General features: G+C 38.4%; 1 protein-coding gene across 6 annotated transcripts in view; it reads right to left on the reverse strand.

The window, feature by feature from the left end:
• Window positions 1-27,377, reverse strand: part of AKT3 (AKT serine/threonine kinase 3) — a 306,203-nt gene that overhangs the window by 229,206 nt on the left and 49,620 nt on the right. For 3 of the 6 annotated variants that reach the window (XM_038542731.1, XM_038542729.1, XM_038542734.1), the window contains exons 1-2: window positions 21,440-21,558; window positions 14,897-14,958 (exon numbers count right to left, since the gene is read on the reverse strand). The exons of the other annotated variants lie outside the window; for them this stretch is intronic. In XM_038542731.1, the coding sequence (XP_038398659.1) occupies window positions 14,897-14,958; window positions 21,440-21,543 (166 nt within the window). In that variant the 5' untranslated portion in view covers window positions 21,544-21,558. Of the gene's footprint in view, window positions 1-14,896; window positions 14,959-21,439; window positions 21,559-27,377 lie in introns of those variants that run through there. 6 annotated transcript variants of the gene reach the window in all.

Genomic DNA, 27,377 nt, shown 5'->3' on the forward strand with positions numbered 1-27,377 from the left:
TCACTGAGAAATAACTTTTAAGAAAAACTGAAGAGATGTGAGGAAACTAGGCACAAGTACCTGGAGGCGAGGGAGAGGGAAGATGGGGGAGAGATTTCTTGACATGGAGAACACCGAGGCTTTGAGCTGGGAACATGCCTGCCATCCTCCTGGGACAGCCAGAGAATGAAGAACAAGGAAGGAATCAGTAAGAAAAAGTCAGAGAAGTAATGAGGAATCTAAAGCCTTTTAGATCCCACGGAAGATTCTGGCTTAGACCATGGGTGAAGTGGAAGCTATGGGAGGTTTCTGAGTAGAGAAGCCAGATCATCTGACTCAAGTTTTTGTTTTTTAAAGATTTTGTTGGGGATCCCTTGGGTGGCCCAGCGGTTTAGTGGCCTGCCTTTGGCCCAGGGCGCGATGCTGGAGTCCCAGGATCGAGTCCCACATCGGGCTCCCGGCATGGAGCCTGCTTCTCCCTCCTCCTGTGTCTCTGCCTCTCTCTCTCTCTCTCTCTATGTCTATCATAAATAAATGAATCTTAAATAGATAGATAGATAGATAGATAGATAGATAGATAGATAGATAGATAAAGATTTTATTTATTTGAGAAAAAGAGAAAGAGCGCAAGAGCGAGGAAAAGGAGAGGGAGAAACAGATTCCCTGCTGAGTAGGGAGCCCAACGAGGGATCCCAGGTCGATGCCAGGACCCTGAGATCATGACCTGAGCCAAAGGCAGATGCTCAACCGACTAAGCCATCCAGGCACCCTAACTCAAGTTCTTAGAAGATCACATGGAAGGTACTCCTGGAAAACAGAATAAAGGGGGACAAGGACAGTTTGGATGAGCATTAACAATCAAAACTAACTTCTCCACAGTGCCAGCCCCATGTTATAAAACACAATAAAGTAGGATGAAAGATTATAAAGTGAACTTGCCTTTGGTCAGCAGGTGAACAGAACACTGCCAGTACCCAAGAGCCATCCAAATGTCCCCTCCTGCTTGCATCCTCTTATCCTTCCCCTGGAGGTATAAACATTCTCCTGACTTTTACCTAGTTTTATTATAGTATTAGCACCTAGCTATGTCTCCCAAAATACAGAATGTTTGCTGCATTTGAAGGTCATCTATATTAGAAGAAAACCTTATGCATCATCTGTACCTTACTTCTTTCACTCAATATCAGGGGTGTGAGATTCATACGTGTCTAGTGTAGCATTAGTCCATTCATTTTCTTTGTTGTATAGTATGCCACTGTGCGTACCACAACTTCTTTATCTATTCCATCATACACAGGCATGTTCCCAGTTTCTTGTCATTGCAAGCCATGCTACTGTGGACATTCCCATACGTGTCTCCTGGTGAAAACATATACACATTACTCTAAGTCGAATTCTATTACTGAGTCAGAAGGTATGGTTATTCTCAACTCTACTAGATAATACCAAACTGTTCTAGTTGGGCCAGTGTTTGTTTTTGCCAACATTTCCAACCTTTGGTATTATCAAGATTTCTAGTCTTTACCAATGTGGTGTTTGTGTAGAAACTATCATATGGTGATTTTTATTTATAAACCTCTGGTTTTGGGATGCTTGAGTGAGTATCAGCGGTTGAGTATCTGCCTTTGGTTCAGGGTGTGATCCCAGAGTCCCGGGATCGAGTCCCATATCGGGCTTCTTGCATGGGGCCTGCTTCTCCTGTCTCTGCCTCGCTCGAATACGTAAATAAAATCTTTAAAAAACAACAACAACAACAACAACAAATCTCTGGTTTCTAATGAGGTTGCACATTTTGTTTTTCACTTTTGTCATTCTTTCATCTCTTCCTGGAACTATGAATTGAGAGCATGCACATTCTGCAAACTATTACCACCATGACTCCATAGTTCCTTTCATCTTGTAAAACTGAAACTTTGTACCCATTAAACGGTAACTCCCCAACCCCACACTCTGAGCCCCTGGCAACCAGCATTCTACCTACTATCTTCATGAATTTGGCTTCTCTGGGTACTTCATATAAGAGGATGGGATCATACAGTATTTGTCTTCTGAGGCCAGTTCTGTGCTACACTTCCTGCCTAACCACCTGCACAAAGCAAAGCAGTATATCACCCAGGTACTGAAAGACTAGATTCTGGTCACTGATAAGACCCCTATCACAGGAGGCACACCTCACCAAGTGGAATTTCTCCCATTACCTAAGTATTCAATCAGAACAGACAGAGGACAGCTGGCTGAGGCCAGACTCTGCTCCCATGCAGCCAAGCCCGTTTACCTTACCCTTGCTCCAAGTACTCACTGAATCCCAAATATTAAGTTTAAAGCTGAGATGCTGACAGAACATCCTCCCCTGGCTCCTGAAAATTCGGTAAGTCAAGGAACAATAGTTTAGAAAGATTTCTCCAATCCCTGGGATCATGTGACAGTTAGCTACAGCATAGATATGCACCAATGAAGGCTCTGTCCCAGTTACCTAGATGTCTGGGCCAAATAAGACAATGACCATCCTCCCATGACTCTATGCAGAGATCTAAGGATCTTTCTCTGTTTAATCATCAGCCACATATACATAGGAAGTGATCTACAAAGCACACAGGACTGCCTGATAAGGATTCAATGTTAGGTAGAAAAAAATACCAGTTAACTTAAAGACAACCTTTTCAAAGACAATTATATGAAAGTATTTCAAGGAATATAATATATAAGCATTTTAAGAACTGTATGAAATGCTTATTTTATTGTTAAAGACAAAATGTCCAGAGTTTTGGTTCTTTCATCCAGGAATCTTTGTTGACTGAACTCCTGATACTAATCCAAATCCCGTATCTCATAAGAAATTATGAGATGGGGCTCCTGGGTGGCTCAGCTGGCTCAGGTCACGATCAACAGGTTGTGAGATCAATCCCCATGTCAGGCTTCACCCTGGGTATGGAACCCACTTAAGATTCTCTCTCTCCCTCTGCCCCACTCCGCCCCCTGATGCCCACATGTGAATTCCCTCTCTCTAAAATAAAGAAATAAATCTTTAAAAAAGAAATTATGTTGCTAGGGCAGTTTCTTAAAGTCAAAATAACAGGGTTTTATCAGCATACCTGGTAATTTTAAATGAAGAAAGCATCTACAGTACCCCCCTAAATTTCTGAAAAAAAGCTTAACACTGTCATGGTAATTCTGAGTTTCTGAGAAGTTCTGGCATGGATTTAGTGACTAAACAATGTGAAATGGATAAATTTAAAATATGTTTATTAAAATTAATTTTTCATTTCTAGAGGCAAAAAAATAATCATTTATTCTCAGGCTAGATTGATGATCATCTGTTCTCAAAATTTTTCATGTCAACAGAAAATACTAAAATAAAATCATAACAATGAATTTACTATATATTTTTTTAACTGCCAAATTTGAGACTCTATGTAATGATTTGAACAACCTAACACACCATTTCCCAGAAACAAGTTTTTTAGGGAAGGATAGTGTCAAAATTATCTTTTTTATCTGACTTATATATAATCAATGATCCACCCTCTACAGATGGCTATGAAAGCAACCAAAAAAAAATGTTGCTATGTGACAAAGTGCATCATGCTCCACAAAATGGACTGTTTTCCATACTATTAATAAGGCTATTAACAGACTTCCTCTCAAACCCTACTTTTCAATAAGTCCCTTCAAGACTTCTTCATCTTGAAATTCAAGTAATTTCAGGAAAAAAGTAAGATATGTGAATGGTTAAGACTGACCTGAGCACATCTGGCAATTGCCAATTATGCATGGCAAGGTAAGGACTGTTGACACTATATTTAAAATGTAAATCTCCTAATCTTCCAAAATCATTCACTCTCTTGGTTCCAGAAATATTTCTAGAACTAACCATAGCTTTCCAGATTGGGGCCAAGTATTTTATAGTGAATTTTAATGTTGGTTTATAGATCTGGTATTTGCCATTTACTTACTTTATGACATAAAGACAGCCTTATCTGAACAGAAAATATTTTAACAACTTATGAAAGCAAAAAAAAAAAAGCTATTTCTAAGTGTAATTCCTCAATTATGAAATCAAATATCAGATTTTCCTACTGAATGAAAAATTATCATCTTTCTATTCTTCATTAAATACTGTCTACTAGCTACAGAGAATTATATGGATTATTTTCATAAAGAAATATTATCTGATTTAAAGTTTGTTATTGTTGATAATTAATAAAACCAATCAACTTATAAATCATCATTTTACTCTATCTAAAACTCCTATAAGTTTTAAATAGTAAATAAACAGCCTACCCACCAGCATTTTGTTTCTGGAGAGTCTAATCATTATAACAATCACATCAATTAAATTATTTAAAGTTTATTACTCCCAGAATAAATCCCTACTCATTTTTTATACTGGTAAGCTGTATTTCAAGGAACTTTGCTACCTTTAAAACTGAGTATTCACAGATTTTATACATTTCATTAAATGACTGAACAGCTAGTGCTTTCCAGTGAATTACTTGCAAGTTCACCTTCATTATCTACCTTAAGGCTTGAGGTCAAAGCCTACCTAGGACAAAATATTCTAGCAGTCCCCTCAGGGATATATGTCATTATTCCCATTGGCTAAAAGCACACCAATTAACAAGAAAAGTTTCACAACAGATTTAGAACAAGAAAGAATTCATAGAACAGATGCCCATACCAAAATTCTTCATAGAATACTTAAATGTAAATGAAGACAATTATGATGATATCAAAAAAGTTTAGTAAATCAATTTGGAAGGTTTCTAGAGAAGCTACACCCCCTAGCTGCATGGCAATTTTTAAAGTAAGTATATCCCAAACCACAGCATCTGGAGTAGAGGCCAGAAGAGTGTTAAAATTATCTCCTTAATCATTCTAGAATTTACATACCTCTTTCCCTTAAGATTTAAAATTAAATTCTGTTCCAGTTTATTACCTTTTAGACATAAATATGGCTTTTGCTTTAATGTCAAAAGATCTGGAAACGCACAGCCTTCACTACCTTTTCCACTCCATCTATGTCCTCGGCACAATATTAAGACGGGGAGGCGTTACCTTGAACACCCTCCAGTGGCTGGCTCTGCAGCACAACAGAAGCACTGTCATCATGAGCTCTCATTTCACTGTGGACCGCTCTGAAGGACAGTTACAAAACCATCAACTTAAGACACCTGATTACAATCCTTTCAACTGTAGTACAAACTCAACTTTTAAAAAATGAAAACTGTACATCATTACCTAAAATTGCCTCTATTTGCAAAATTCTTAACTCCAGATCTCCTCTATCAATTGTGTTAGATGCTGTAAATAACAGAATGGTTGATTTCTTTTTAATCTGTTGTCATAATCAAGCAATATTCAGAAAGTAAAAGTGGAAAGAAGGAAGGAAATTAGTCAAAATGCAAACAGTGAATCCTCCTGAAAGAAAAGTACAGATAAATGTTTAAAATAAGTGCCTGTATGTGCTACCCGCCAAACGTAACTATCTAACATTTTTTTTCTTGGCCCTCATTCAAGGGCAATTGGAGTTAAACAACATATACACTGAGACTATGCTTCCCCAAACAGGGAGTTTACTTATTAGTCAGATAAGCAGCGTGTGCCTGTTGAGAGAAAAAAATTATTGGCTACAGTTTTAAGAAAACCTTTCACTAAAATTTATGCCAACTTAGAATAGAATTACATATTCATGTTAACATTTAAATATAAAGCATTAAATCCTGAGCACTGACCTCTAGAAAATAAGATTGGTTTAAAAATACACTGTAACAAAGAACGGTAATAAAAGAAAAACACCAAAAAAGTCTATATTTAACTGGCTGCTCTGTCATTAGAAAGGTGCCCCATTACTACCATATGTTACTCAAATATGTTATCACACCTACAATTCATCATATGTCTCCCAAGAAATTAATTAGTTCTAACTTTTTCAACTTTGACAAAAACGTCTGCATCAGTCAGATTTCTAGTTATTGCAAACATTTCAAAATTCAAAGCTTTCTTCAGCTTATATTTAACCTTTTAATTACTATTAATGATTTAGCAACATTTAGAACAGCATTCATTAGACAGATGTCTAGTTCTAGAATTTTGAATAATGTAAAGTCATTTACACATACATTTACTTGTGGTGCACATTTACTACGTTAATTTTTCAAAATAAAGTTAATAGAACGTCCAGAACCATTTACTGATACATCACTTCACAGCTGCATTTAGGTCAAAGAACACTTAAAATTTTCATTTTCTCCAGATATCTAAAACGTCGTAAGAACTGAGATCAGAGAACTTACAGTAATAAAATTCTATAATTATAAAACTAATATAAATTAAAAGAAAGATACATAAGAGGACATGTTCATTTGAAAGAGATTTTACATGCTATCATCAGTAAAAAAGAAACAAAAGTAACCAAGCAGACAATTTTCATGAATATTCTCTTTACCAAACTTTTTAAGAGGGGCAAGAAGAGTTCTGTTTGATTTCAAATTACCAGCTGAGGTTATCCTCAACCATATAAACCTGCTTCCATCTCCACTATTGTTTTTAAGACTTTTTTTTTTTTTTTAATTTACTCATGAGAGACACAGAGAGAGAGGCAGAGACACAGGCAGAGGGAGAAGCAGGCTCCATGCAGGGAGCCCGACGTGGGACTTGATCCCGGGTCTCCAGGATCACAGCTTGGGCTGAAGGCAGCGCTAAACAGCTGAGCCACCCAGGCTGCCCCATCTCCACTATTTAAACTACTCTGTCAAGGCTACCAACCACTTCCTAAGTATTCATTCATTAAGTATCTGTTGAGTGATGAATGACACAACAGACAAGATCCTGCTCTCACAGAGCTTACAATCTAATGGGAATGAAAGGGAAAATAAACGTAGTAAATTTGTAAATAAGAGGTAGAAAGGAGTCTGGTGAGTAAACAGTACTTCAGTAGTGCCAAGTGCTAACATCTCCTGATTCAAAATCCAATAAACCCAACAAAAATCCAATAAACCACAAACAACAAAAGCTTGCAGTAGCTTCAGTAAAGCCATGGAAGACACTAGTGGATTCTCCTTCAGTTATCTAAACTAACAAAACAAGGGGTAATCTAACAATCATCTCTATCTAGTAAAGAACTAGATTTCCATTCTCAAGTTACTCCTTAGGTTGAAGGAACTGTCCAGCTTAATCAGAAGGAGGGCGGCCACTGGAACCTGCTGGAACTGCCAGGAACACCTGCTGGTAGCTCTCACTCTTCTCTTTGCAGGGCCCCAGGCTCCAGCCTCCTGCAAAGGAGAATGCACCCGCTGACTATGTAATTATTGAGCTGGAGAAAAACTTGAGAGATATCAGATGTCCTTTAGGAAGCTTTCCTTGACCTCCTCCTCAAGGAGGCTTAAGTATGTCTACCTCTTTACTCCTATATTCCATAAAAAGCAGAAATGACATTCTTTTTTTTTAATTTTTTCTAAATTTATTTATGATAGTCACGGCGGGGGGGGGGGGGGCAGAGACACAGGCAGAGGGAGAAGCAGGCTCCATGCACCGGGAGCCCGACATGGGATTCGATCCCAGGTCTCCAGGATCGCGCCCTGGGCCAAAGGCAGGCACTAAACCGCTGCGCCACCCAGGGATCCCCAGAAATGACATTCTTATTTATGTTTGTATTCTCAGAACCTATCTTAAGTCTGGCCCAGGAGTTTAAAGGGACTTTTCACTAATAAAAGTACCATTTTAGAAAGATTATTCTGCAACACACTATATGTTAACTAAATTTAATTTAAATAAAAGATTAAAAAAAGAAAGACCATTCTGATAACAATAAAACAAAAGATTCAAAGACTGAGGTTTATAACTGCTGTGAAACTATCTGTATTATGTATAAGTGCACTACTCTCTACTGGGGTGGAGGGGAGAGTACCCATTCACATTCAATAGATATTTATTAGGGTCTTACCATATATAAGGTTATATTACAGGACACAAAAATGTAAAAGACTGATATGGGTTTGTACCATCACAGAGGGTTTTTCCAGGGGTGGAAAAACCCATAATTAAAAAGAAAATAAATAATAATTTTAGACTGCAATAAGTTCTGTGATGGAAATTTACAAGGCTGACTTACACTGATATTTTATTGCTTTCTTAGACACTCAAAGGTTTCAGACTACTTTACATAGGACGCACTGCAAGGGAAAAGATAAGACCTTAGGTAGATATTGCAGAAATGCAGGTAAAGAGATTAGAAGTTCAAGTCAAATCAATTAGCCTTTAATAAATATCACAGTGCCTCATGTGCCACAATGTGAGCATAATGAAATCCCATCTTAGTCCTGAAGAGCTTGATTTCTAATGAGGGAGAGACATGTACATAGATCATCTGGACTAGATAATGCATGAGGCTTAGAGAGTCATAGAGAAGAGCACTTGGCTAACCTAAAAGTAGTTAGGAAGTTTCCTAAATGGAAAAAAAAAAAAAGGTCCATAATAATAATTTAAAAATGCAAATAGCTTACATCTTTTGAAGGAAGAATTACTAGGACAAGATAATAGCATGTACAGAGGAAACTAAAGGAAGTGGAAGATAGAAACATTTCCAGCCCAGCGATTTGAAGAAACCTAGCAATTTGTCAGTAAAGATCAGGGGAATAAGTGTTAACAAAACAAAACAAAAAAAAGATGGGCTCAGTTTTGAAGATCTAAATTCATGAAGACATTGAGATATCCATGGGAAATTTCAAAATCTTCAAAGAGAGGCACCTGTGTGGCTTGGCTGGTTAAGCAACTGACTCTTGGTTTTGACACAGGTCATGATCTCAGGGTCTTGGGATGGAGCCCTGCATCTGGCTCTATTGCTCAGTGGGGAGTCTGCTTGTCCCTCTCCCTTTGTTCCTCTCCACACACACACACTCTCTCTCTCTTCCTTTCTCTCAAATAAATAAATAAATAAAATCTTCTTTAAAAAATAAAAATAAATATTCAACTAGAACATGAAAAAGAGGTTCTTTCATTCACTGGTAACAAATATTGTGGATTCACTAACACAGTTAATATACCATACAGTCATGAGAGCAGAACTAAGAGTTCGCAGAGAGGTTGGAAGAGGCTCAAGAACAGAGTAAGGATGAGATATAATAACATTCTGTGAGTATCAAAAGAAAATGTGTCAATGAAAGAGTGCTCTGACACAGGGATGAACTAAGAAAGTCAGATGTCAAGGAAGCCAAGAGAGATGTTGTGTCCAATAAGTAGTGGGTAGTAAATGATATTACATGATACAAATGCTCCTAGAAGCCCAAATGGTGAAGGCCACTGACTATGGTAAACACAGGTAATGACTAGCTTTAGAGAATAGTTTTATCAGGCCTAAGTCCTAGTGAATCACTAAGAGGAACATAAGGACCAATATGTGAACCATATTTTTGTAACAGCAATTTATTATTTTATAAACACATCTAATATTATTAGAAGATGCAAATATAAAAACAAATTTTTAAAATTGTGTAAGAGTAACAGTAACAATTTCCAGTAACAGATTCACTTTTCAAATTTGTTTTCATAAGAAAAAATTTCCAAGTTAAAAAATACTCAATAATATGTTTCTTTTTTTATCATTTAGAGATAAATGAAAGATCTGTATGAAACAATGTGACATTTGAGATTTGCTTCCAAATAATCCAAGAGGTAAAGGAGTAAGTAGATGTACAGTTGGTATTAATTATATGGTGTTTTGATTATACTGTTCTCTCTGTTGTACATGTTTGAAAATTTTATAAAAGACAGCTTATTACCTAAAAGAAAACAAAAATAAATATTTGTATTTATTCTAACTCAACAGTAAATCATGCTTACGAGGATCAGAAATTAACCTCAAAGTGTCAAAAGGAATGAAAACAGTAGAATTTCTATAAACTGAACTTATCAAACATATAAATAGAAGAAAATAAGCATTAAGCAAATTCTAGAAGCTAGCTTTGGTTTCATGAACATTGTAAATTATAAAATGTCATAAGACTAAAATTTTACAGTCAAATCATGAAATATAAATGCTATGTTTTTCCCAAGAAGGTGAGATATATACATACATACATATATCTCATAATAAACATTATGGGGTAAAATTAAATTACTTAAGGCAAAAGGTCTCCGACAGTCTTACACAGTGACAGAGGTAGGAGCTGATATCTGTTACAGCTGACACTGGCTGGAAGCTGTTAATTCTCACATATTCTTCCTCATTTCTGTTACTAGATGTTTTTTCACCTGAATAATTCCAATTCATCCTTCAGGTCACCACATTACTTATTTCAGGAGTCTGACCCCAGCTAAACATACTGGGAGACAATATCACACCATATCCTCCCATGGAACCCTTATCCCTATTACAGAAACAGTTCACTGTAGCACCAAGAAGGAAAGGGCCACGTCTTCTAAAAAATCTTATTGAGATCTACTTCATATATCACAAAAATCACATTTTAAAGTATAAAAATCGTGGGTTTCAGGTTGTTCAGAGGTTGTGCAACCATCACCACTAATTCCAGAACTTTTCATCACCCTAGAAAGAAACACCGAATCCATCGGCAGTCTCTCCCCATCCACGCCTCCTCTCAGCTCCTGGCAACCTCTACACTGCTGTCCACCTCTGGATTTGCCTATCCCGGACATTTTATGTAAGTGGAATCATACAATATGCGATCTTTTGTCTAACTTTTTCCACTTAGCAGAAAGTTTTCAAGGTACATCCACTTTGGAGCATGTAACAGTACTTCTTCATTCCTTTTCTGGATGAGTGATACTCCATTTTATGGATTACATCATATTTTGTTTATCCACATATCAGTTACTGGACATTTGGATGACTTTCACTTTGGGGCTATTATGAAAAACGCTACTATGAACATTCATACACAAGATTTTATGGAAACACAGGATTTCGATTCTCTTGGATATATACACTCAATTCTCTAGCTGTGGAACTACTGGCAACTCCATGTGTAAGGTTTTTAGGAACTGCCAAACTGCTTTCCAAAGCAGCTTCACCAGGTCACAATCCCAGCAGCCTGTCTGAGGGACCCCATCTCTGTAACCTCACCAATACTTTCAATGATCTTTTTAATTATAGACATCCTACGAGTGTAAAGTGGTATCTCATGAGATTTTGATTTCCATTTCTCTGATGGCTAATAACACCGAACATATCTCTTCATGTATTATTGGCCATTTGTATATTTTCTCTGGAGAAATGTCAATTCGGATTCTGCCCATTTTTATTTGTCATCTTTTACAATTGAGTTAGAAAAAAATCTTGATATATTCTGGGTACCTCGACCTTTATTAGATATATAAGTTACGGATACTTTTTCCCATTCTGTGGGTCATCTTTTCACTTTCTTAACAGTGTCCTTTGACCCAGAAAAGGTTTTAATTTTGATGAATTCCAATTTATCAGCTTTTCATTGGTTGCTTGTGCTTTTGATGTCAAATCTAAAAAACTATCACCTAACTGAAGGTCACAAAGATTTACCCATTTTCTTCTAAGAGATACATAGTTTTAGTTCTCATGTTTAAGTCCATTTTCAGTTATTTTTTACATATATAATGTGAGGTAGGGGTTCAAAATTCATTCTGGCACATGTGGAAATCCAGTTGTCCCAGTACCATTTGTTGAAAACTATTCTTCCCCCCTGAATGGTCTTGCCACCCCAGTCAAAAATCAATTGCCCACAGATGTATGGGTATATTTCTGGACTCTCAATTTTCTTCCATCACCAATAGGGCCTACATCCTCCATGTCTGCTTTTCACAGCACAAAATGTGGGAGGCACTCAACAAAAGATTTTATAGTTAAAGAAATAATGAAAGGATGAAAGTTTTGAGCCAAGTAATACCTCAGAGAGCATTATCCTAAGCCCATCATTTACAAAGCAAAAAACTAAGACCTAAAAAAGTTGACTAACTCAAAGGCAAAGAACAAGAGACTGAGGTAGATCCAAAATTCATCTCTCCTAACTTCTGGTGCAGGGCTCTTTCCACAATGTCATGCAGCTTCTCAAGTACACCAAATTGCTTTGACATCTGCCAGTGTGCCTCTGAAAACTACATGATAGACAACTGTGCACGAGAATACTTAATCAAAGGGGAACCCTTCATAAGGGTAATTCACCAAATAGCCTTACAACCAAAATGGGCCAGAAAATAATACACCACTGAATACAATGTTCCCCTCCAGACAACTGTCCTCCCATTACATTTTCGGCTCAAGAACACAGCTAGTCACACTTTCAGTCCTGAGGTTAATTCTAAATGGAAGGAAATCATTTATGCCACAGTCAAAATGATAAAGTGACCAGGTGCCTGGTCGCCTCCATTACCCTCATCTCTTCATTTCCCACCACCACTGTGACCCTTCACGCACCACAGTGTTGCAAAGAATGAAGAAATAGACAATTGACATTTGTTTTAAAGATTTATTTCTTTATTTTATTGGTAATCAACATTAATCTGATTTTGCTTGACCACCCAGAAACTTATCTGCTTGCTTCCAAAAACCAGAGAAATCTAAGAGTGGAAAGCAGAAACGTAAGGGGTAACAAGTGAACAGCTAGCTCTAAGACAAGCTTTCAAAAAGATATGGGGAGAAAAAGAAGATACATGACCATGGATAACTGGGGGAAAGGGAAGAGGCTAAGCATTCAAGCTTCACTGCTGCAGTTACGTGTCCACATGAGGGAACCGCTGTGGGTGCAAGTGCTCCACACACAGTATGTGTAAGCTAACTAGACAGCTTCTTGTAGGTGAGGACATATTCCAACTTCAGTGAAACGACACTCTCTTCCCTGAACTCCTCCATGAGTCCCCCTGAGCAGCTAGCTATTCCTTCCAGAGTGCCCCCACTTCTTCTGTGCACCCACATTATCATATGAGGATAGTGTGTGCTAGTAGGGACCTCCCTTATTTGTCTCCCTTCTAAATTACCACCCCACCGAGGCCAGAACCAGGTGTTTTCAAGTGTTGGGTTCAGTGAAGAATCTAACATTGCCCGGCACACAGTATGCACTTGATAGCTCTTTGCTGAATGAATATTTTCAAACTGTTTGTGATAGTGAACACAACTGTTCAAAATGTTAAGAACAACAAATTCATCAGTTCTTACTGTGATCATTCCCAAACATCACGATTCTCACGTAACTCATCCATATTTCCTTACTCAAGTACAAGGATCGGGGTTGGCCAATCTGCTAAAAAATAAACCTGAGTATGTTTAGAACTCAATGTTGCAGTTGTTGGCCATCTCTTTTACTAATGGACCACAAGTCGCAGGGTCTGTATGGTGATTTACACAGGACCTGGGAACTCATCTCTATAGAACCAAGGGAAAGAAATCCCTGAGGGTGAGATGCTGTATGTCCACCACAGAGGTTTGGGTAAAAAGAAGACAACAATGACTATTAAAGGCTGGCCTGGAAGCGAAGGTAAAAGCTTTGGAGTCTGGAAGTCCTGATCTTGAGATGTGCTTCCACTGTGACCTCCTTAGAAAGGTTATTTCATCTCCCTGTGCCTCTTGCAGGTGCTCTTCTGTAAAAGGTAAGAATGCCCATCTCACCATTGAGATCAAATGGTCAATGGGGGCCTAGCCCAGACACCCACACATCAGCATGTTGACAGGCCTCCCCCAACAGATGTCAATGTTTGAGGTTTTTTTTTTTTTTTAAAGATTTATTTATTTATTCAGAGAGAGCGAAGGAAGAGGCAGAGACACAGGCAGAGAGAGAAGCAGGCTCCACGCAGGGAGCCCGACGTGGAACCTGATTCCGGGTCCCCAGGATCACACCCAGGGCCGCAGGTGGCGCTAAACCACTGCGCCACGGAGGCTGCCCAATGTTTGAGGTTTTACCCTAAGGAAATTCTGTTTGGATTTTCAAAAGCCCCAGTTCAGTGTAAAATACCTGCCATTAACCGTGTCTACTCATCTATCAAAGATAGCCTGTCAAGGCCCAAAAGTACTGGCATCCCCTCAACCGTGATAAAACAGGGTGAGGCCTATGGAGGGTGATCCCAAATGAAGTTAAAGGAGTAAGAAAAAGAAAAAGCAGTAAAAGTCCCAGAGATGAAGCTTTTCCTATATATATTACATGCAGTCTCATCTAACTGTGCCACTACATACATTCTTAGAAAACTCATAAATTGACCAGTAAACCAATACAACCAATTTGTTATTTTTATATTTTGTAAAATGTATAAGCCCTTTTTTAATGGCTCCACTTTTACTGGCTCCATATCTTTTCTGATGTCAACTTACTGACTTTTTCCCTTTGTTTGTATCACTGCTACAATACTGATTATGTTATATGAAATCACAGCTTTGAGGTTACATACTATATAATAATAAAGTTAATCTTGGGCACACATCATTTTTCTTCTGAATGAAAATGTTCGTCACCTGATAATTATTTTATCTTAATATTAATTGCATACCACCTCCCTGTAAGTTTTCTTACTTTCTTTCAAGTTTGATTTCTGTAGCTCCAGAAGCATATTTGTCTGGTAATTACAACTAAAATAGTATTTATTAAGAGTGTAATTTTTATTATTAAAACAAAAAGCCCCAAACTGCATCTTAATGATGCACTTTTGACCACTATCACCAAAGAAATGACATACCCTCGGATCAACTATTTGCCGTTTTCCAAACCGTCAATTGTGTGCTGAGTCACAGTGTGAATTTTGATAAAATCTTAGTACAGATGGCATGATAACTACACCATACTAATTATTAGTAAGATTTACATAAGAAAAAGCCCATCACATTGTCTACAGATCTCACAAGACAATGTAATGTCCAAACTTACACTTCATGTGTTATTTCTGTTATTAAGGGGCAATCACTACCACTTTTTCCAAATTCCAGCCCAAATTCTCAGTCACTCACCCGCCCGCCATCTTACGAATCCTGTGCTTCCTCTCCGCCTGTGGGCTCCACCAAAGAGGACTCTATAAAGTAAATGTGGAGACAATTATTGCCAAAAGTGAAAGACCTAGAGATTCTTAATAGTTCTAGAAAGGCTCATAAATTAAGTCTTTGATTCATTAAGTTTGAGAGGAGAAAGTCAAAATCCAAAAGCCAGCGAGTAGGAATAGATTACACTCCAATTCTAAAACATCAAAACAAATCTAATGTTTAAAATACAACTTTTTAAAATCCAGAAAATGAATTTAATATTATTTGTGAAGAAAGATCTAAAAGGCACTTCTGTTTTCCTGGGCTCACAAAAAAAAACTCAATCTATCAATGAAATCAGAGAAAATAAAAGAAATATTTGAATATAAACAAATCAGGAAGTACATTTAAGGTCACACACATGAATAGAATGTGAAAGTTCTCTTTCCTTCTACTGTTAGCATAGTTAGGCTCCGTCTCTAAACTGGACAATCTCATCTACCTTCTTCTCCCCTGCAGGTAGAGTAAAAGCAGCATCTCTGCCCACATGCCAGAAATCCCACCCTTCTTCCCACATCCCTTCTTAATTAATATTATCACATGTTCCCTATCAATGAAGAGCAAAAACATCAGATCATTTTGAACTTTCCACCATTACACATGTAAAATTTATGCCAAGTCAAAATAATGATAACAAGAGGTTAAATAAACACAACACTTGCTATGTTAGAGGCACAGTGCTAAATGCTTTCCATAAATTACTTAATTCTAACAACCACTATATAAGACAGTGTTATGGACGGGAAGTTTACGTCCCCCTCACCACCACAACCAAAGTCATATGTGGAAGCCTCAACTCCCCCACGTGATGGGGTCTAGAGAAGGGCCCGTTGGTAGGTAATTACATTTAAATAAGGTAATAAGGGGGGGACCCTTATGATGGGATCAGTGCCCATAAAGAGATATACCAGAGAGCTTGATCTGTCTCTCTCTACCATGTGAAGATACAAGAAAGTACTGCCCACAAGCCAAAAAGAGAGTCCTCACCAGAACCCAACCGTGCCGGCACCATGATCTCAGACTTCCCACTCTTCAGAACTGTGAGAAATAACTTTCTGCTGTTTAAGCTGCTCAGTCTCTGGTATTTTATTATGGCAGCCCATGCTAATTCCCTATATTACAGATGAAACAATTATGGCTCAGACAGGCTTAAATAACTTCTCTATAGTGGACCCAGGCTACAGTGGCAGAGCCAGGGTTTAAACCTGGTTTTAACCAATACTATTGCACTGATGTCTCTAACTATTGGTGTCTAACATGTATTGCCAGCTGTGCTCGGTGTAAGAGATCAAAATAAGGTCTCCTCAAGAACTCACACATCTAACCATACATTATAGGGATCGCCAAGGTTTCCTTGAGGTTTGATACCCAAGAAATAGTTATTGAAATAAACAGAAAAACCATCAAACAACAATGTAATTTGTTAAGTGTTAAATGAATGGGTCACATAAAACAACACAGGTTCCTAGGACAAAGCAACTAATAACTCCAAGGGTGATTAAAACAATTACTGTAAGATACATAAAGTATAAAAAAGGTTACAAAAGAAATAAATGAAACACAGTCAGAAGGGGGCACGAATAATCACTTTTGGAGGGAATTAACCAGGGATTACAAACAGAAGTAACACAAACCATCTCTTCAAAGATGAATAGACTCGGGATCCCTGGGTGGCGCAGCGGTTTGGCGCCTGCCTTTGGCCCAGGACGCGATCCTGGAGACCCGGGATCGAATCCCACATCGGGCTCCCGGTGCATGGAGCCTGCTTCTCCCTCTGCCTATGTCTCTGCCTCTCTCTCTCTCTCTCTGTGACTATCATAAATAAATAAAAATTTAAAAAAAAAAAAGATGAATAGACTCTCACTGCTGGAATAACACGTGATACCAGGGTGAATGGACAGTACGGAAAAAAACACGGAGTCTGAAAATTACTGGCTACTCCTTTTCTGATCCCATATTCAACACTGTAGCTTACAGTATAAAGTATCTTCACAGGTGCCCTGCTGTCACATTCCTTCCTTTTCAAACCACCCTACACAAAGCATAAAAGTAATCATCCTAAAACAGATCAGATTGACTCCCTGTTCAGAAACATTCTACAGTCCTACTCTGCCCACAAGATACTATTTAAATTCCTTAGACTAGAATGTTAGACCTCTCACAATCTGTGTCTGTTTTTCCTTTTCTTCCCAATTCACCTTGAGTCATGATTCCTCTCTGCTGAAGCTCCACCAGATTATGTGCTGCTCCTCAATGGGCTGTGGAAATGTCTCCATCTGGACTCTGGCCCACCTTCAAGACCCTGTAAAAGACCTTCTGTGGAAGTATAACTTTGCCTACTATCTCACTTAGGAGACCTGTCTTATGTTCACTACATTCCTGCATGTCCATCTCCAGGAACAACTAGATCAGCTGCTTGAGGGATGGCCCTGACCCTACAGGCCAAGATCTTAAAAAAAAAAAAAAAAAAAAAAACAAATCTTTTGAGCGTCTGTGTCCATGTATGATAAAGGACCTGATCCTTACGATGTGATAAGAGCAGTAAGAGACAAATATACAGAGCATTGTGAGAGAACCGCCTAACTCAGCCTGCAGAGAAGATAAACTGGTTTTTAACAAGGAATATGAAGAAGAACATAAGTAAAACAGGCACAAATATGAAACAGCACCATGTATGAGAAGAACCAGAAGAAATTCAATCTTGCTAGAATGTGAAATATAGCGCCAAAAATGACAAAGTAAACACCTAACAAGACCAAAGGCTTTATATAAAGTGTGTTAAGGAACATTATGCTGTGGGCTAGTGGCTTAGAACTACAAAGTAGAAGTCTGTGCTGTGTCAAAACTAGCTTTAAGCTATTCTAGAAACATTTATAAAAAGTAATTAGTATCCTTCATATGTGACAAATCAAACAGATTTATTTATTTATTTGAGACAGAGAAAAAGCATGAGCAGGAGGGTGGAGCAGACGGGGCAAGAGAATCCATAAGCAGATTCCCCACTGAGCAGGGAGCCCAACACAGGGCTCAATCCTAGGACCCGGGATCATGATCTGAGCCAAAGGCAGACACTTAACTGACTAAGCCACCCAGGCACCCCCCAAATCCACTATTAATAGACATTTGGGCTTTTTCCCCCATTCTGTTGCACTAGGTTTTGGGTCACACATGTAAAAAAAAATCTAGCCTCATGTAGATATGGGGAGAAAAAGCTAATAAACTTTTCAAATTTGTATGAATAATCTTTTACTATCATATACAAAGTTCATATAAATAATTCTGCACATGTCTTTATGAAATAAGCAGTGATACTAGTAAGACACATTCCCAGAAGTAGGAGCATATACTTGTAATTTTGATATACATTATCAAATTGTCCCAGAGGGATGGAACCAGTGCAGACTGAGCATTGACAGTACTAGATCCCCAGAGAAAGGACAGAATCTTAGGAAACTCTATCCTTTAAAAATTTAATCAAGGAAGAATAATCCAGAAGAAGAATGAGATAAGCAGTCAAAGAAGCTAATCAAAGAGGAACTATGAGCTTCTAGAAGTAAGAAAAGATGACTGCTCACAGTGTCAAATATATAGCAAAGAGATCTACTAAAATAATAGTTAACTAAAATATAAAATTTAATAATTAAAGCAGCATGGTACTCATGAAAAAACAGAATGGATCAAGATAGGGTAAAAAAGTACAGTAAGGAAGAATAAGGGTAATTGAAAATAGAAGAATAAAAGAAAGCTAATACTATCATCCACTAGAAGGAACCAGAACTCTGTGGAGAAATGGCTGATTCTAAAACTGGAAAAGGGAAAGGATATGATAAGCCTGGAATACCTTACCATGTCAGAATGTCAGAAAAGCTTTACAAACTGATGGGACATGCCAAAGGAATACAGGAGATATAGAAGCAACCCAAGCATCTATTAATACATGAACAGATAAAGAAGAAGCAGTGTGCATATACAATAGATTATTATTTAGTCATAAAAAAAAACACTTGTAGGGCAGCCCCGGTGGCTTAGCGGTTTAGCACCGCCTTCAACCTGGGGTGTGATCCTGGAGACCCAGAATCGAGTCCCACGTCGGGCTCCCTGCATGAAGCCTGCTTCTGCCTCTGCCTGTGTCTCTGCCTCTCTCTCTCTCTCTCTCTCTCTCTCTCTGTCTCATGAATAAATAAAACAAAAAAAAATTGCAACAACATGGATGGATGTAAAGAGTATAATGCTAAGTGAAATAAGTCAGAGAAAGACAAATGCCATATGATTTCACTCATATGTAGAATTTAAGAAACAGAACAAACAATGAGGAAAAAAAAAGAGAGAGAGAGAGAGACCCTTAGGGACGTCTGGGTGGCTCAGTGGTTGAGCATCTGCCTTTGGCTCAGGTCATGATCCCAGGGTCCTGGGATCAAGTCCTGCATCAGGCTCCCTGCAGGGAGCTTGCTTCTGCCTCTCCCTATGTTTCTGCCTCTCTCTGTGTGTCTCTTCTGAACAAATAAATAAAATATTAAAAAAGAGTGAGAGAGAGACTCTTAAAAATAAAGAACTGATGGTTGCTAGAGAGGAGGTGGAGGGATAGGTGAAATAGACACACTATTTACGTTGAACACTGAGTAATGTATAGAATTGTTGAATCACTATATTGTACACCTGACACTAATATAATATAGATAATTATAATGGTATTTTAAAAAGAAATATTTTAAAGAAAAATAAACTTTTAAAAAGTTAATAATGATAGTAAAAGATTATTATCCACTGAATAAAACCAGAATTCACGAGGGAAAATAAATTTCTTCTTTCTCATAAAAAGTCAATTAAAATGAAAAAAGGTACAAGAGAACTGGAAAATCACCATGAATCCTTAATAACTGATTCAAACAAGAACCATAACAGATGCCAAAACTGGCAGGTCAATGTCTGAGGAGTAACCAGACATTACACAGTCACAAAGTATCAAACACACAGAGACACCACTGTAACCAGTGATCAAGGTTTCCATCACCAGGACTGGGACAGTCAAGATCATCTTGTGCCTCCTGATTAAAGGAAACTGAAGAGACAGGACAACCCATGTCTCTGCCGCAGGATGAGACATCATGATGTCACATAATGAGATGTGTAAGATGACCTAAGGTGGTTTTTTTTGGGGGGTGGAGGGGGATAAAGTTTATTATTGGCAATATTGAAATAATAGTATTATGCTGATGATTAATTCCTTGATTTTGATAACTACACATTATGTAACATAATGTCGTTTTAGGAAACAGACTGACATATATAAGGGCACAAAGTACATTATACCTCAAATTTTCTTTCAAATGGTTCAGAAAAAAAATCTATACATTTGAACATAAATGCATTTAAACATTAAATATTTTTAAATTTATCTACATAATTTCTCTATAAATATATTCAAAATATCATATATAAAGAAGGACAAAGAAGGCGACAGAGAGAAAAGGAGATGAGAAGAAAAAACACAAATGTAGAAAATTGCTACCATCTGAGGAATGGGTGTATATGCACTTCTTTGTACATCCTCCTCTGTCAAATCCCTGTTCGTGTTCTTTGCCCATTCTTCCACTGGGTCCTTTATTCTTTTTTTTCAATAATTTATGGAAGCACACTGTATAATAAGAATGTTAGGGGCGCCTGGGGGGGCTCAGTGGGTTTAACATCCAACTCCTGATCTCTGATCTCAGCTCAGGTCTTACTTTCAGGGTCATCAGTTTGAGCCCCACATTGGGCTCCATGCTGGGCATGGAGCCTACTATGAAAAGAAAGGAAAGGAAAGGAAAGATTAGTTAATCCCTTACTTTTTCCCAATACATCATGCCCTTTGTTACAGAGCAGATTTAACTTTTACAAAATCAAATCTTTAAGGATTCCTAATGTGTATTCCTAATCACAATAATGGTGATGTTTGGGTGATGAGGTCATGGGTCTTCTTTTTTTAAGTTTCTTTTTATCTATATTTTACAAATCTTTATGGAGTGCTATTATTTTTTTTTTTAATAAAAAAAAAAAAGGTCATATCTTTGTATTCCTTAAAATGAGCAAAATCCAATCAGGACTTTATATGGAGCCTAGAAGACTAATCCTAAAACTCAAATAGATTTATCTAACAAGTTCTCTCTTATTGGTCCTCGGGGGACAAGAGGAGCTAAGGCAACCATGAAGAACAAAAGGAGTTTGAGGCTTGCGTTATAGAGATCAGTGCTTATTGTAAAGTGGTATGGGCAGAGGAAGGGAAAGAGAAGCTAAAGAAGTACAAAGAGTCCAGAAACAAACCCACATACAAACAGAACAATAATGATGGGATTATTTAATTAAATGGGATTGGGACAAATTATACCTGTAGAGAACAGTGAAGTTAGATCCCCTTCCTAACACCACATGCACATGCAATATAAAACCCTCAAAGTGGAGGAAAGGAAATCAAAATGTGAAAGAACTTTTAGGTACCTTAAAAGAAAAGAGAAGACACTCCAGTAGCTAGCCTCCAGGTCAGCCTGCAGTGATATGCATACCTCGCAGTGATCTGCACACCCAGCTCCTGCAGCCCCCATAGGATCTCCTCCCCAGTGAGCAGGGCTGTGACTTCAAATACTAGATCATAAACACATCGAATTTCCCACCTCACTCTGCTGTCTGCCTCCCTCACTGAGGGGAAGCCAGCCTCCACCTTATGAGGATACTCAAGTGACTCTGGTAAAGGACCAAAGAACTGAGGCCCCCTCCCAATAGCCCACACCCAGTGCCAGCCATGTGAACAGACTCTCTTTAAAAGCAGGTCCTCCAGCTCTAGACAAACCTTCAGATGATGGCAGACTAACTGCCATCTCACCTGCAAACAGAGACAGAGGGGAGAACCACCCTGCCACACTGTCCCCAAGGGCAGGGAGAGATCATAATGCTTACTGTTTGTTTTAAACTAAGTAGGCTTGGGATCCCTGGGTGGCGCAGCGGTTTGGCGCCTGCCTTTGGCCCAGGGCACGATCCTGGAGACCCGGGATCGAATCCCACATCAGGCTCCCGGTGCATGGAGCCTGCTTCTCCCTCTGCCTGTGTCTCTGCCTCTCTCTCTCTCTCTCTCTCTGTGACTATCATAAATAAATAAATAAATAAATTTAAAAAAAATAAATAAATAAACTAAGTAGGCTTGAGTGGCAATTTACTAGCATTAATAGATAATTAATAAATAGACTTCTGTTACAACCTCAATGTAGGCAAAACTGTTCTTAACTATGATACCAGAAGCTAAAACTATAAAGAAAAAGATTGATAAGTGTATCTGTATCAAAATGAAAAAGTCTGACACAACAAAAGTTAGTACAAGTGCAACTAAAAGGACAAGCCACAAATTGAAAGAAGATATCTGTGATTTAGATAAATTATTACTACCAATAGCTAAAGAATTCCTACTAATCAATAGGAAAAAGACAAATCATCCAATACAAAAAAACTTTGGGGAGAAAAGACAAGAAAGAACAATTTACAAAAGAAATTAAATAGCAACAGACACATAAAAAATTTTGAAACCCCACTGGTAACTGGAGAAATGCAAATTTTAAACACACAATACCGCTGTCACACATCAGAATGATTACATTTGACAAACTGAAGTGATGGCAAGGAGATGACGCCTCTCCTGAACTGCTGGTGGAAGACTGGTGACAACCTTTTAGGTAAGGTGAATGATGAGCATCTTTACAACTTGGCAATTTCTACCTCAATAACATATCCTAGAAAAAAATTTCAAATAAACATTACAAAAAACCTCTTCACACCATGGTTTGTGATAGGGAAAAAAAAATAGCAACCACTTAAAGCCCCTCAATGGAACAGTTCAGTAAAGTGTGATTTATTCATGCAAAACCTCACAGCAAAGCAAATGAAGAAATAAGAAGACTCTGTGTATCAATATAAAAACATCTTTAAAACATAATGTTTAAAAAAAGGTGCAGGAGATAATGTGCAATATGGTACCATTATGTAAAGCTTAAAAACATACTAGTTCTATTGTTAAACATATCTATTGTTTATATATGCATTTACACATAAGAAAAAACTTAAAATACAAATGCATGAGAATGCTAAACACTGAACTCAGTATACCCCTGTATTAAGCAGAGTAGGATGTGAGGGAGGGATGCATAAACCATAATAATATCTGTCTAATAACATGCCAAAAACAATTAACAAAATAAGAAACTGAACTAGCAAATACTCAGCAAAATGTACATGCGCTAGCTTATTCGTAACTTTTCCTGCAATGGATATCCACTGAGTGCCTGATAAGGTCCAGGCACTTTTCAACATGGCAGTGAACAAGTTCTCACACGTTGAGCTTCTGTCCCAAAAGGTAGAGGCAGTCCATAAAAACACCAATAGAAGGTCCGGTGTTGGCAAACGCTATGAAAATCAAGCAGGTGATATGTCAGAGATGAGGGAGGAAGAAAAGAATACTATAGAATGGGTGGTCAAAGATGCTCTGAGAAGACACCTGAGAAGTCAATGAAAAGTTCTCTGAAAAGCCAAGAGTGTCCTGGGCAGGTGTGTAAGGTCTGTGGCGGGAACAAAGCTAATCCTCCTGAGGAACAACAGGAGGAGTAAGCCTGGACTCCAGTGAGTGGGAATGTGTGGACATGACATGAGGTGGAAAAGAGGCAGACGAGGAAACCCAGGTTTCAATGGAGCTTGAAGCTTATGCAACTGGGGGGGAAGAGCTCTCTCAAGAAAAGGAATATACAGCTATGAAAACAAAATGAGGTCCTAATTGGGTATTTCTTTGGATTGAGAAAGGAAGCTACATCAAATTATAATTCTTGAAAAGTTGTTGACCACATCAAAACATCCTAAACTATAACATGATATTTTTAATAATTAACTCACCGGTGCACTTCTATATTAATTTTAGAGACAACAGTTTAGTCTTTTATCTGAAATAAAGGGTAAAAATTTGTTTTTTATTACTGATTGTTTAGAAAGGTTTCTTGCACCTTCACAACTATTGGTGATACCATGTAAATATTTCAAATTATTGAACTGGTGAAAACCTCTTTTATGTTTCTTTCACACTTGAGCAAGAAGATTGGAATATTCAACACACTTGCAAATGGTCTGTCCTGGCTTCTCCTCCATTGCCCATGTTCTTCCAGTATAGGATGGGTGCCACAGGACAAGTTCCAATCCCCATTCATCCTGGGCCCAACACCATCGTGAGCAGATGTCAGCCGGAAGGTGTTACACTGTGTCAGCTTGCAATCACTAAACTACCCATGACAGTGACTGTCAAATCACAGTACTGCATCTCACACCCCTCTCCTTGAGGTTCCCAAACTGCCAGTGTCCACTCCAGCACAGTCTGCAAGGACAGGAAATATGACAGCAAGAAAGGCACAGTGGAAAGCTATAGCGGCCTCAAGCGATTTTGGTCCAGCCTAGGAAATGGCCACTCCAGCAAGAGGCTGTAAACATTATTAGTTCTGTGGTAAACTCACCTCTGTCCAGGGCAGTCTGAGCCTTAAAAACTATCAAAAGCAGTTTGGATTTTTGCTTCTACGTGAGACGAGAAACCAGGGGAGGGTTTTGGTCAAGGGATCTGAATTCCATTTTAGCCAGAACACACCCAGAAATGCACTGACCTAAGGCTAGCCTCTAACTCTCCTCAAAAAGGAGTACTTGAGTACAAAATAGACCAAAATTAGGCTTTTACCTCATGAAAAACTGTATTTCCTCTTTCTCTAATCTCTGGATTTAAAATCCTAGGAACTGGGGTGTCTGGGTGGCTCAGTTGGCTAAGCACGTGTCTTTGCCACAGGTCATGATTCCGGAGTCCTGGAATGGAGCCATGTGCTGGGCTCCCTGCTCAGCAGGGGGTCTGCTTCTCTGTCTCCTCTACTTGTGGGTGTGCTCACTCTCTCTAATAAACATCTTTTTTTTTAATAAATAAATAAAATCCCAGTAACTACAAATCCAGTCATCATCACTAGCCCCACTATGACCTGTACCTGAAAAGGAATAATTTCCCAGTTTACAAGTTTTTAAGAGCTACATTAATGTGATAGAGAATGGTAACCTTCAAACACAGGATTTTCAGTTACCGAGTGTCCTTCCACAGCTATCTTAGGAACAGAGGCACTGCTCCCAGCTACATGGCCCCATCTTGAGATCCCAATCCTAGCCTTTCCACTGGTTCAGGGAAACCTTCAATAGTGCTAAGAAATCCCCTTTCTACATATATTAGCAAAACTTAATTAGTAACTTCGTTTTTACAAACAATTAAGAACTCTGAATTGAAGAGGTAAGTATGCAAGAAGCAGGTAATAGTAAACCAATCATCAAGAACTGTGAAGTTGTAGAAAGAGCCAGGATGGAGATGGCAAAATGATCAGAAGCTGCTGAACCAGAAATGCTGCCTGGTGATACCCTCCTCTTCTGGGGCTACTCACCGTAGCCCCGCTGTTCCACCCTCCACCCGAGCTTTGGGAAAAGGGGTCAGAAGAGCACAGAGCTTCGTACTACACAAGCATTCATACTACTTAAATGCTACAAAGAAATAAGATATCAGCAAAGACCCAAAAGGGGTGCTAAGTGAGGAGTCTAATGTAAGAATTGACCCCGCTTAACCTAACACCCAGAAGAGCCTAACACAGATGGAATAGTTATTCTAGGTCTGAGAGACTGAGCAGAACCACTGCAGGAAGAGGGGATTTGGGAAAACTGGTCCTACAGCAGCTGATGTGGACAGACTCCCAGGCAACACCTTATTCATACATAAAATCTAAATAATGAAGACAACAACAAGAAGAATTTAAGCATTTCAAATCCAATATATACTACAGAAAATTTAACTGAATCTAACATTTAAGTGAGAAACTGAAGCACTTGAAAAGCTTCTGATCTAGGAAAAAAACCACTAAAGTTAATGGCTTCTCTAAAATCCAGAGTTTCAGATATAAACGTTGCAACCCATAGAGTTTCTTAAGAATCAACTAGATCTATAAGATTTGTTAAGAAACACTAGCCTCTGGTCCCTATCTTGCCAATATTTTCTTTCCACCAAACTTTCCCTGGTTAGTTGTTCTGGAATTTACCTCCACATCTCTAAGTAACACAGTATATTTGTGTCACTGCTTCTTAAACGGCCAGGGTGGAGTATTCTCTAGTGACTGAGCTGTTTCCTAGTCCTGTCACTCTCCACACTCCCCGCCCCCACTGTTTCAATACTCCGGTTATTAGATCAATACTGGAGGCTTGTATCATGACTACATAGGGCATTCAGAACTGAGCCAAGGAGTAAACACCAATTACCCTTCTTTTCCTGCGTAACATTTTGTCTTCCCTGGAGTTAATAATTGCCTGGCTTCTCATTTACTTAGTTTACTGCATTATTTATCCCTATATATGTATCTACTATATGTTTATCTCTTATTAACCTGAGACTCTTCAGTCTGACAAATCCCCTTTGAATATATTCATTCACATCAGATTTCTACCAATTTCATCTCCTTGAAAAAGTACCTCCCTGCCTTCTGACTTGCTCTGATCTGGACAGGTTCCCCTGGGCCTGCTGTGTAGCTACCACCCTGGGGGCCCTTTCACCCTCTCCTGGGTCCAAACCCACCTCTCGGCTCTCCTGGATCCTCCTCTTTCTTGACATATTCCCTCCTTCTCACGGGATCTGTCCTTCTCAAAATATCTTTATTTTACTCTTAATATTGATTAATCATGGGAATCCCTGGGTGGCTCAGCGGTTTAGCACCTGCCTTCAGCCCAGGGCATGATCCTGGAGTCCCGGGATCGAGTCCCACGTCAGGCTCCCTGCATGGAGCCTGATTCTCCCTCTGCCTGTGTCTCTGCCCCTCTCTCCGTGACTTTCATGAATAAATAAATAAAATCTTTAAAAATATATATTGATTAATCATTTACACTACTTAGACTAGTTTTGGATATCATTTTTCTTCAGAATTTGAAAGGCACTGCTGCTCCATTATCTTTCTGCTTTTGCTACTGCTGAGACCTCTAAAGGTCCTGATTCCTGGTTCTTCCTATGTGCCTTAATGTGGGGTCACCATTAATTGTTGTGCAGGGTATCCAACAGGCCCTTTCAATCTGAAAATCATGTCCTTTTTCTAGAATATGTTCTTGATTTATCTCATGATTATCCCCCTCCCCCATTTCTTCTGATTTCTTTCTGAAAGTAATTCTGATGTTAAAAACTTCTGGACCAGTTTTCTAATTTTCCTAGCTTTTTCCTCCTATTTTCCAACTTTTTCTTTTACTGTACTTTCTGGGAGATTTTCCTACTTTATCTTCTGACGTCTACAAAAACATTGTTCATTCTTCTTTTCAAAGTATCTTTATGAAATCCTCAATTGGTAGGAATAATATAATTTAG

This window comes from Canis lupus, chromosome 7 (assembly GCF_011100685.1).
Source record: "Canis lupus familiaris isolate Mischka breed German Shepherd chromosome 7, alternate assembly UU_Cfam_GSD_1.0, whole genome shotgun sequence".
NCBI classification, from domain to species: Eukaryota; Metazoa; Chordata; class Mammalia; order Carnivora; family Canidae; genus Canis; species Canis lupus.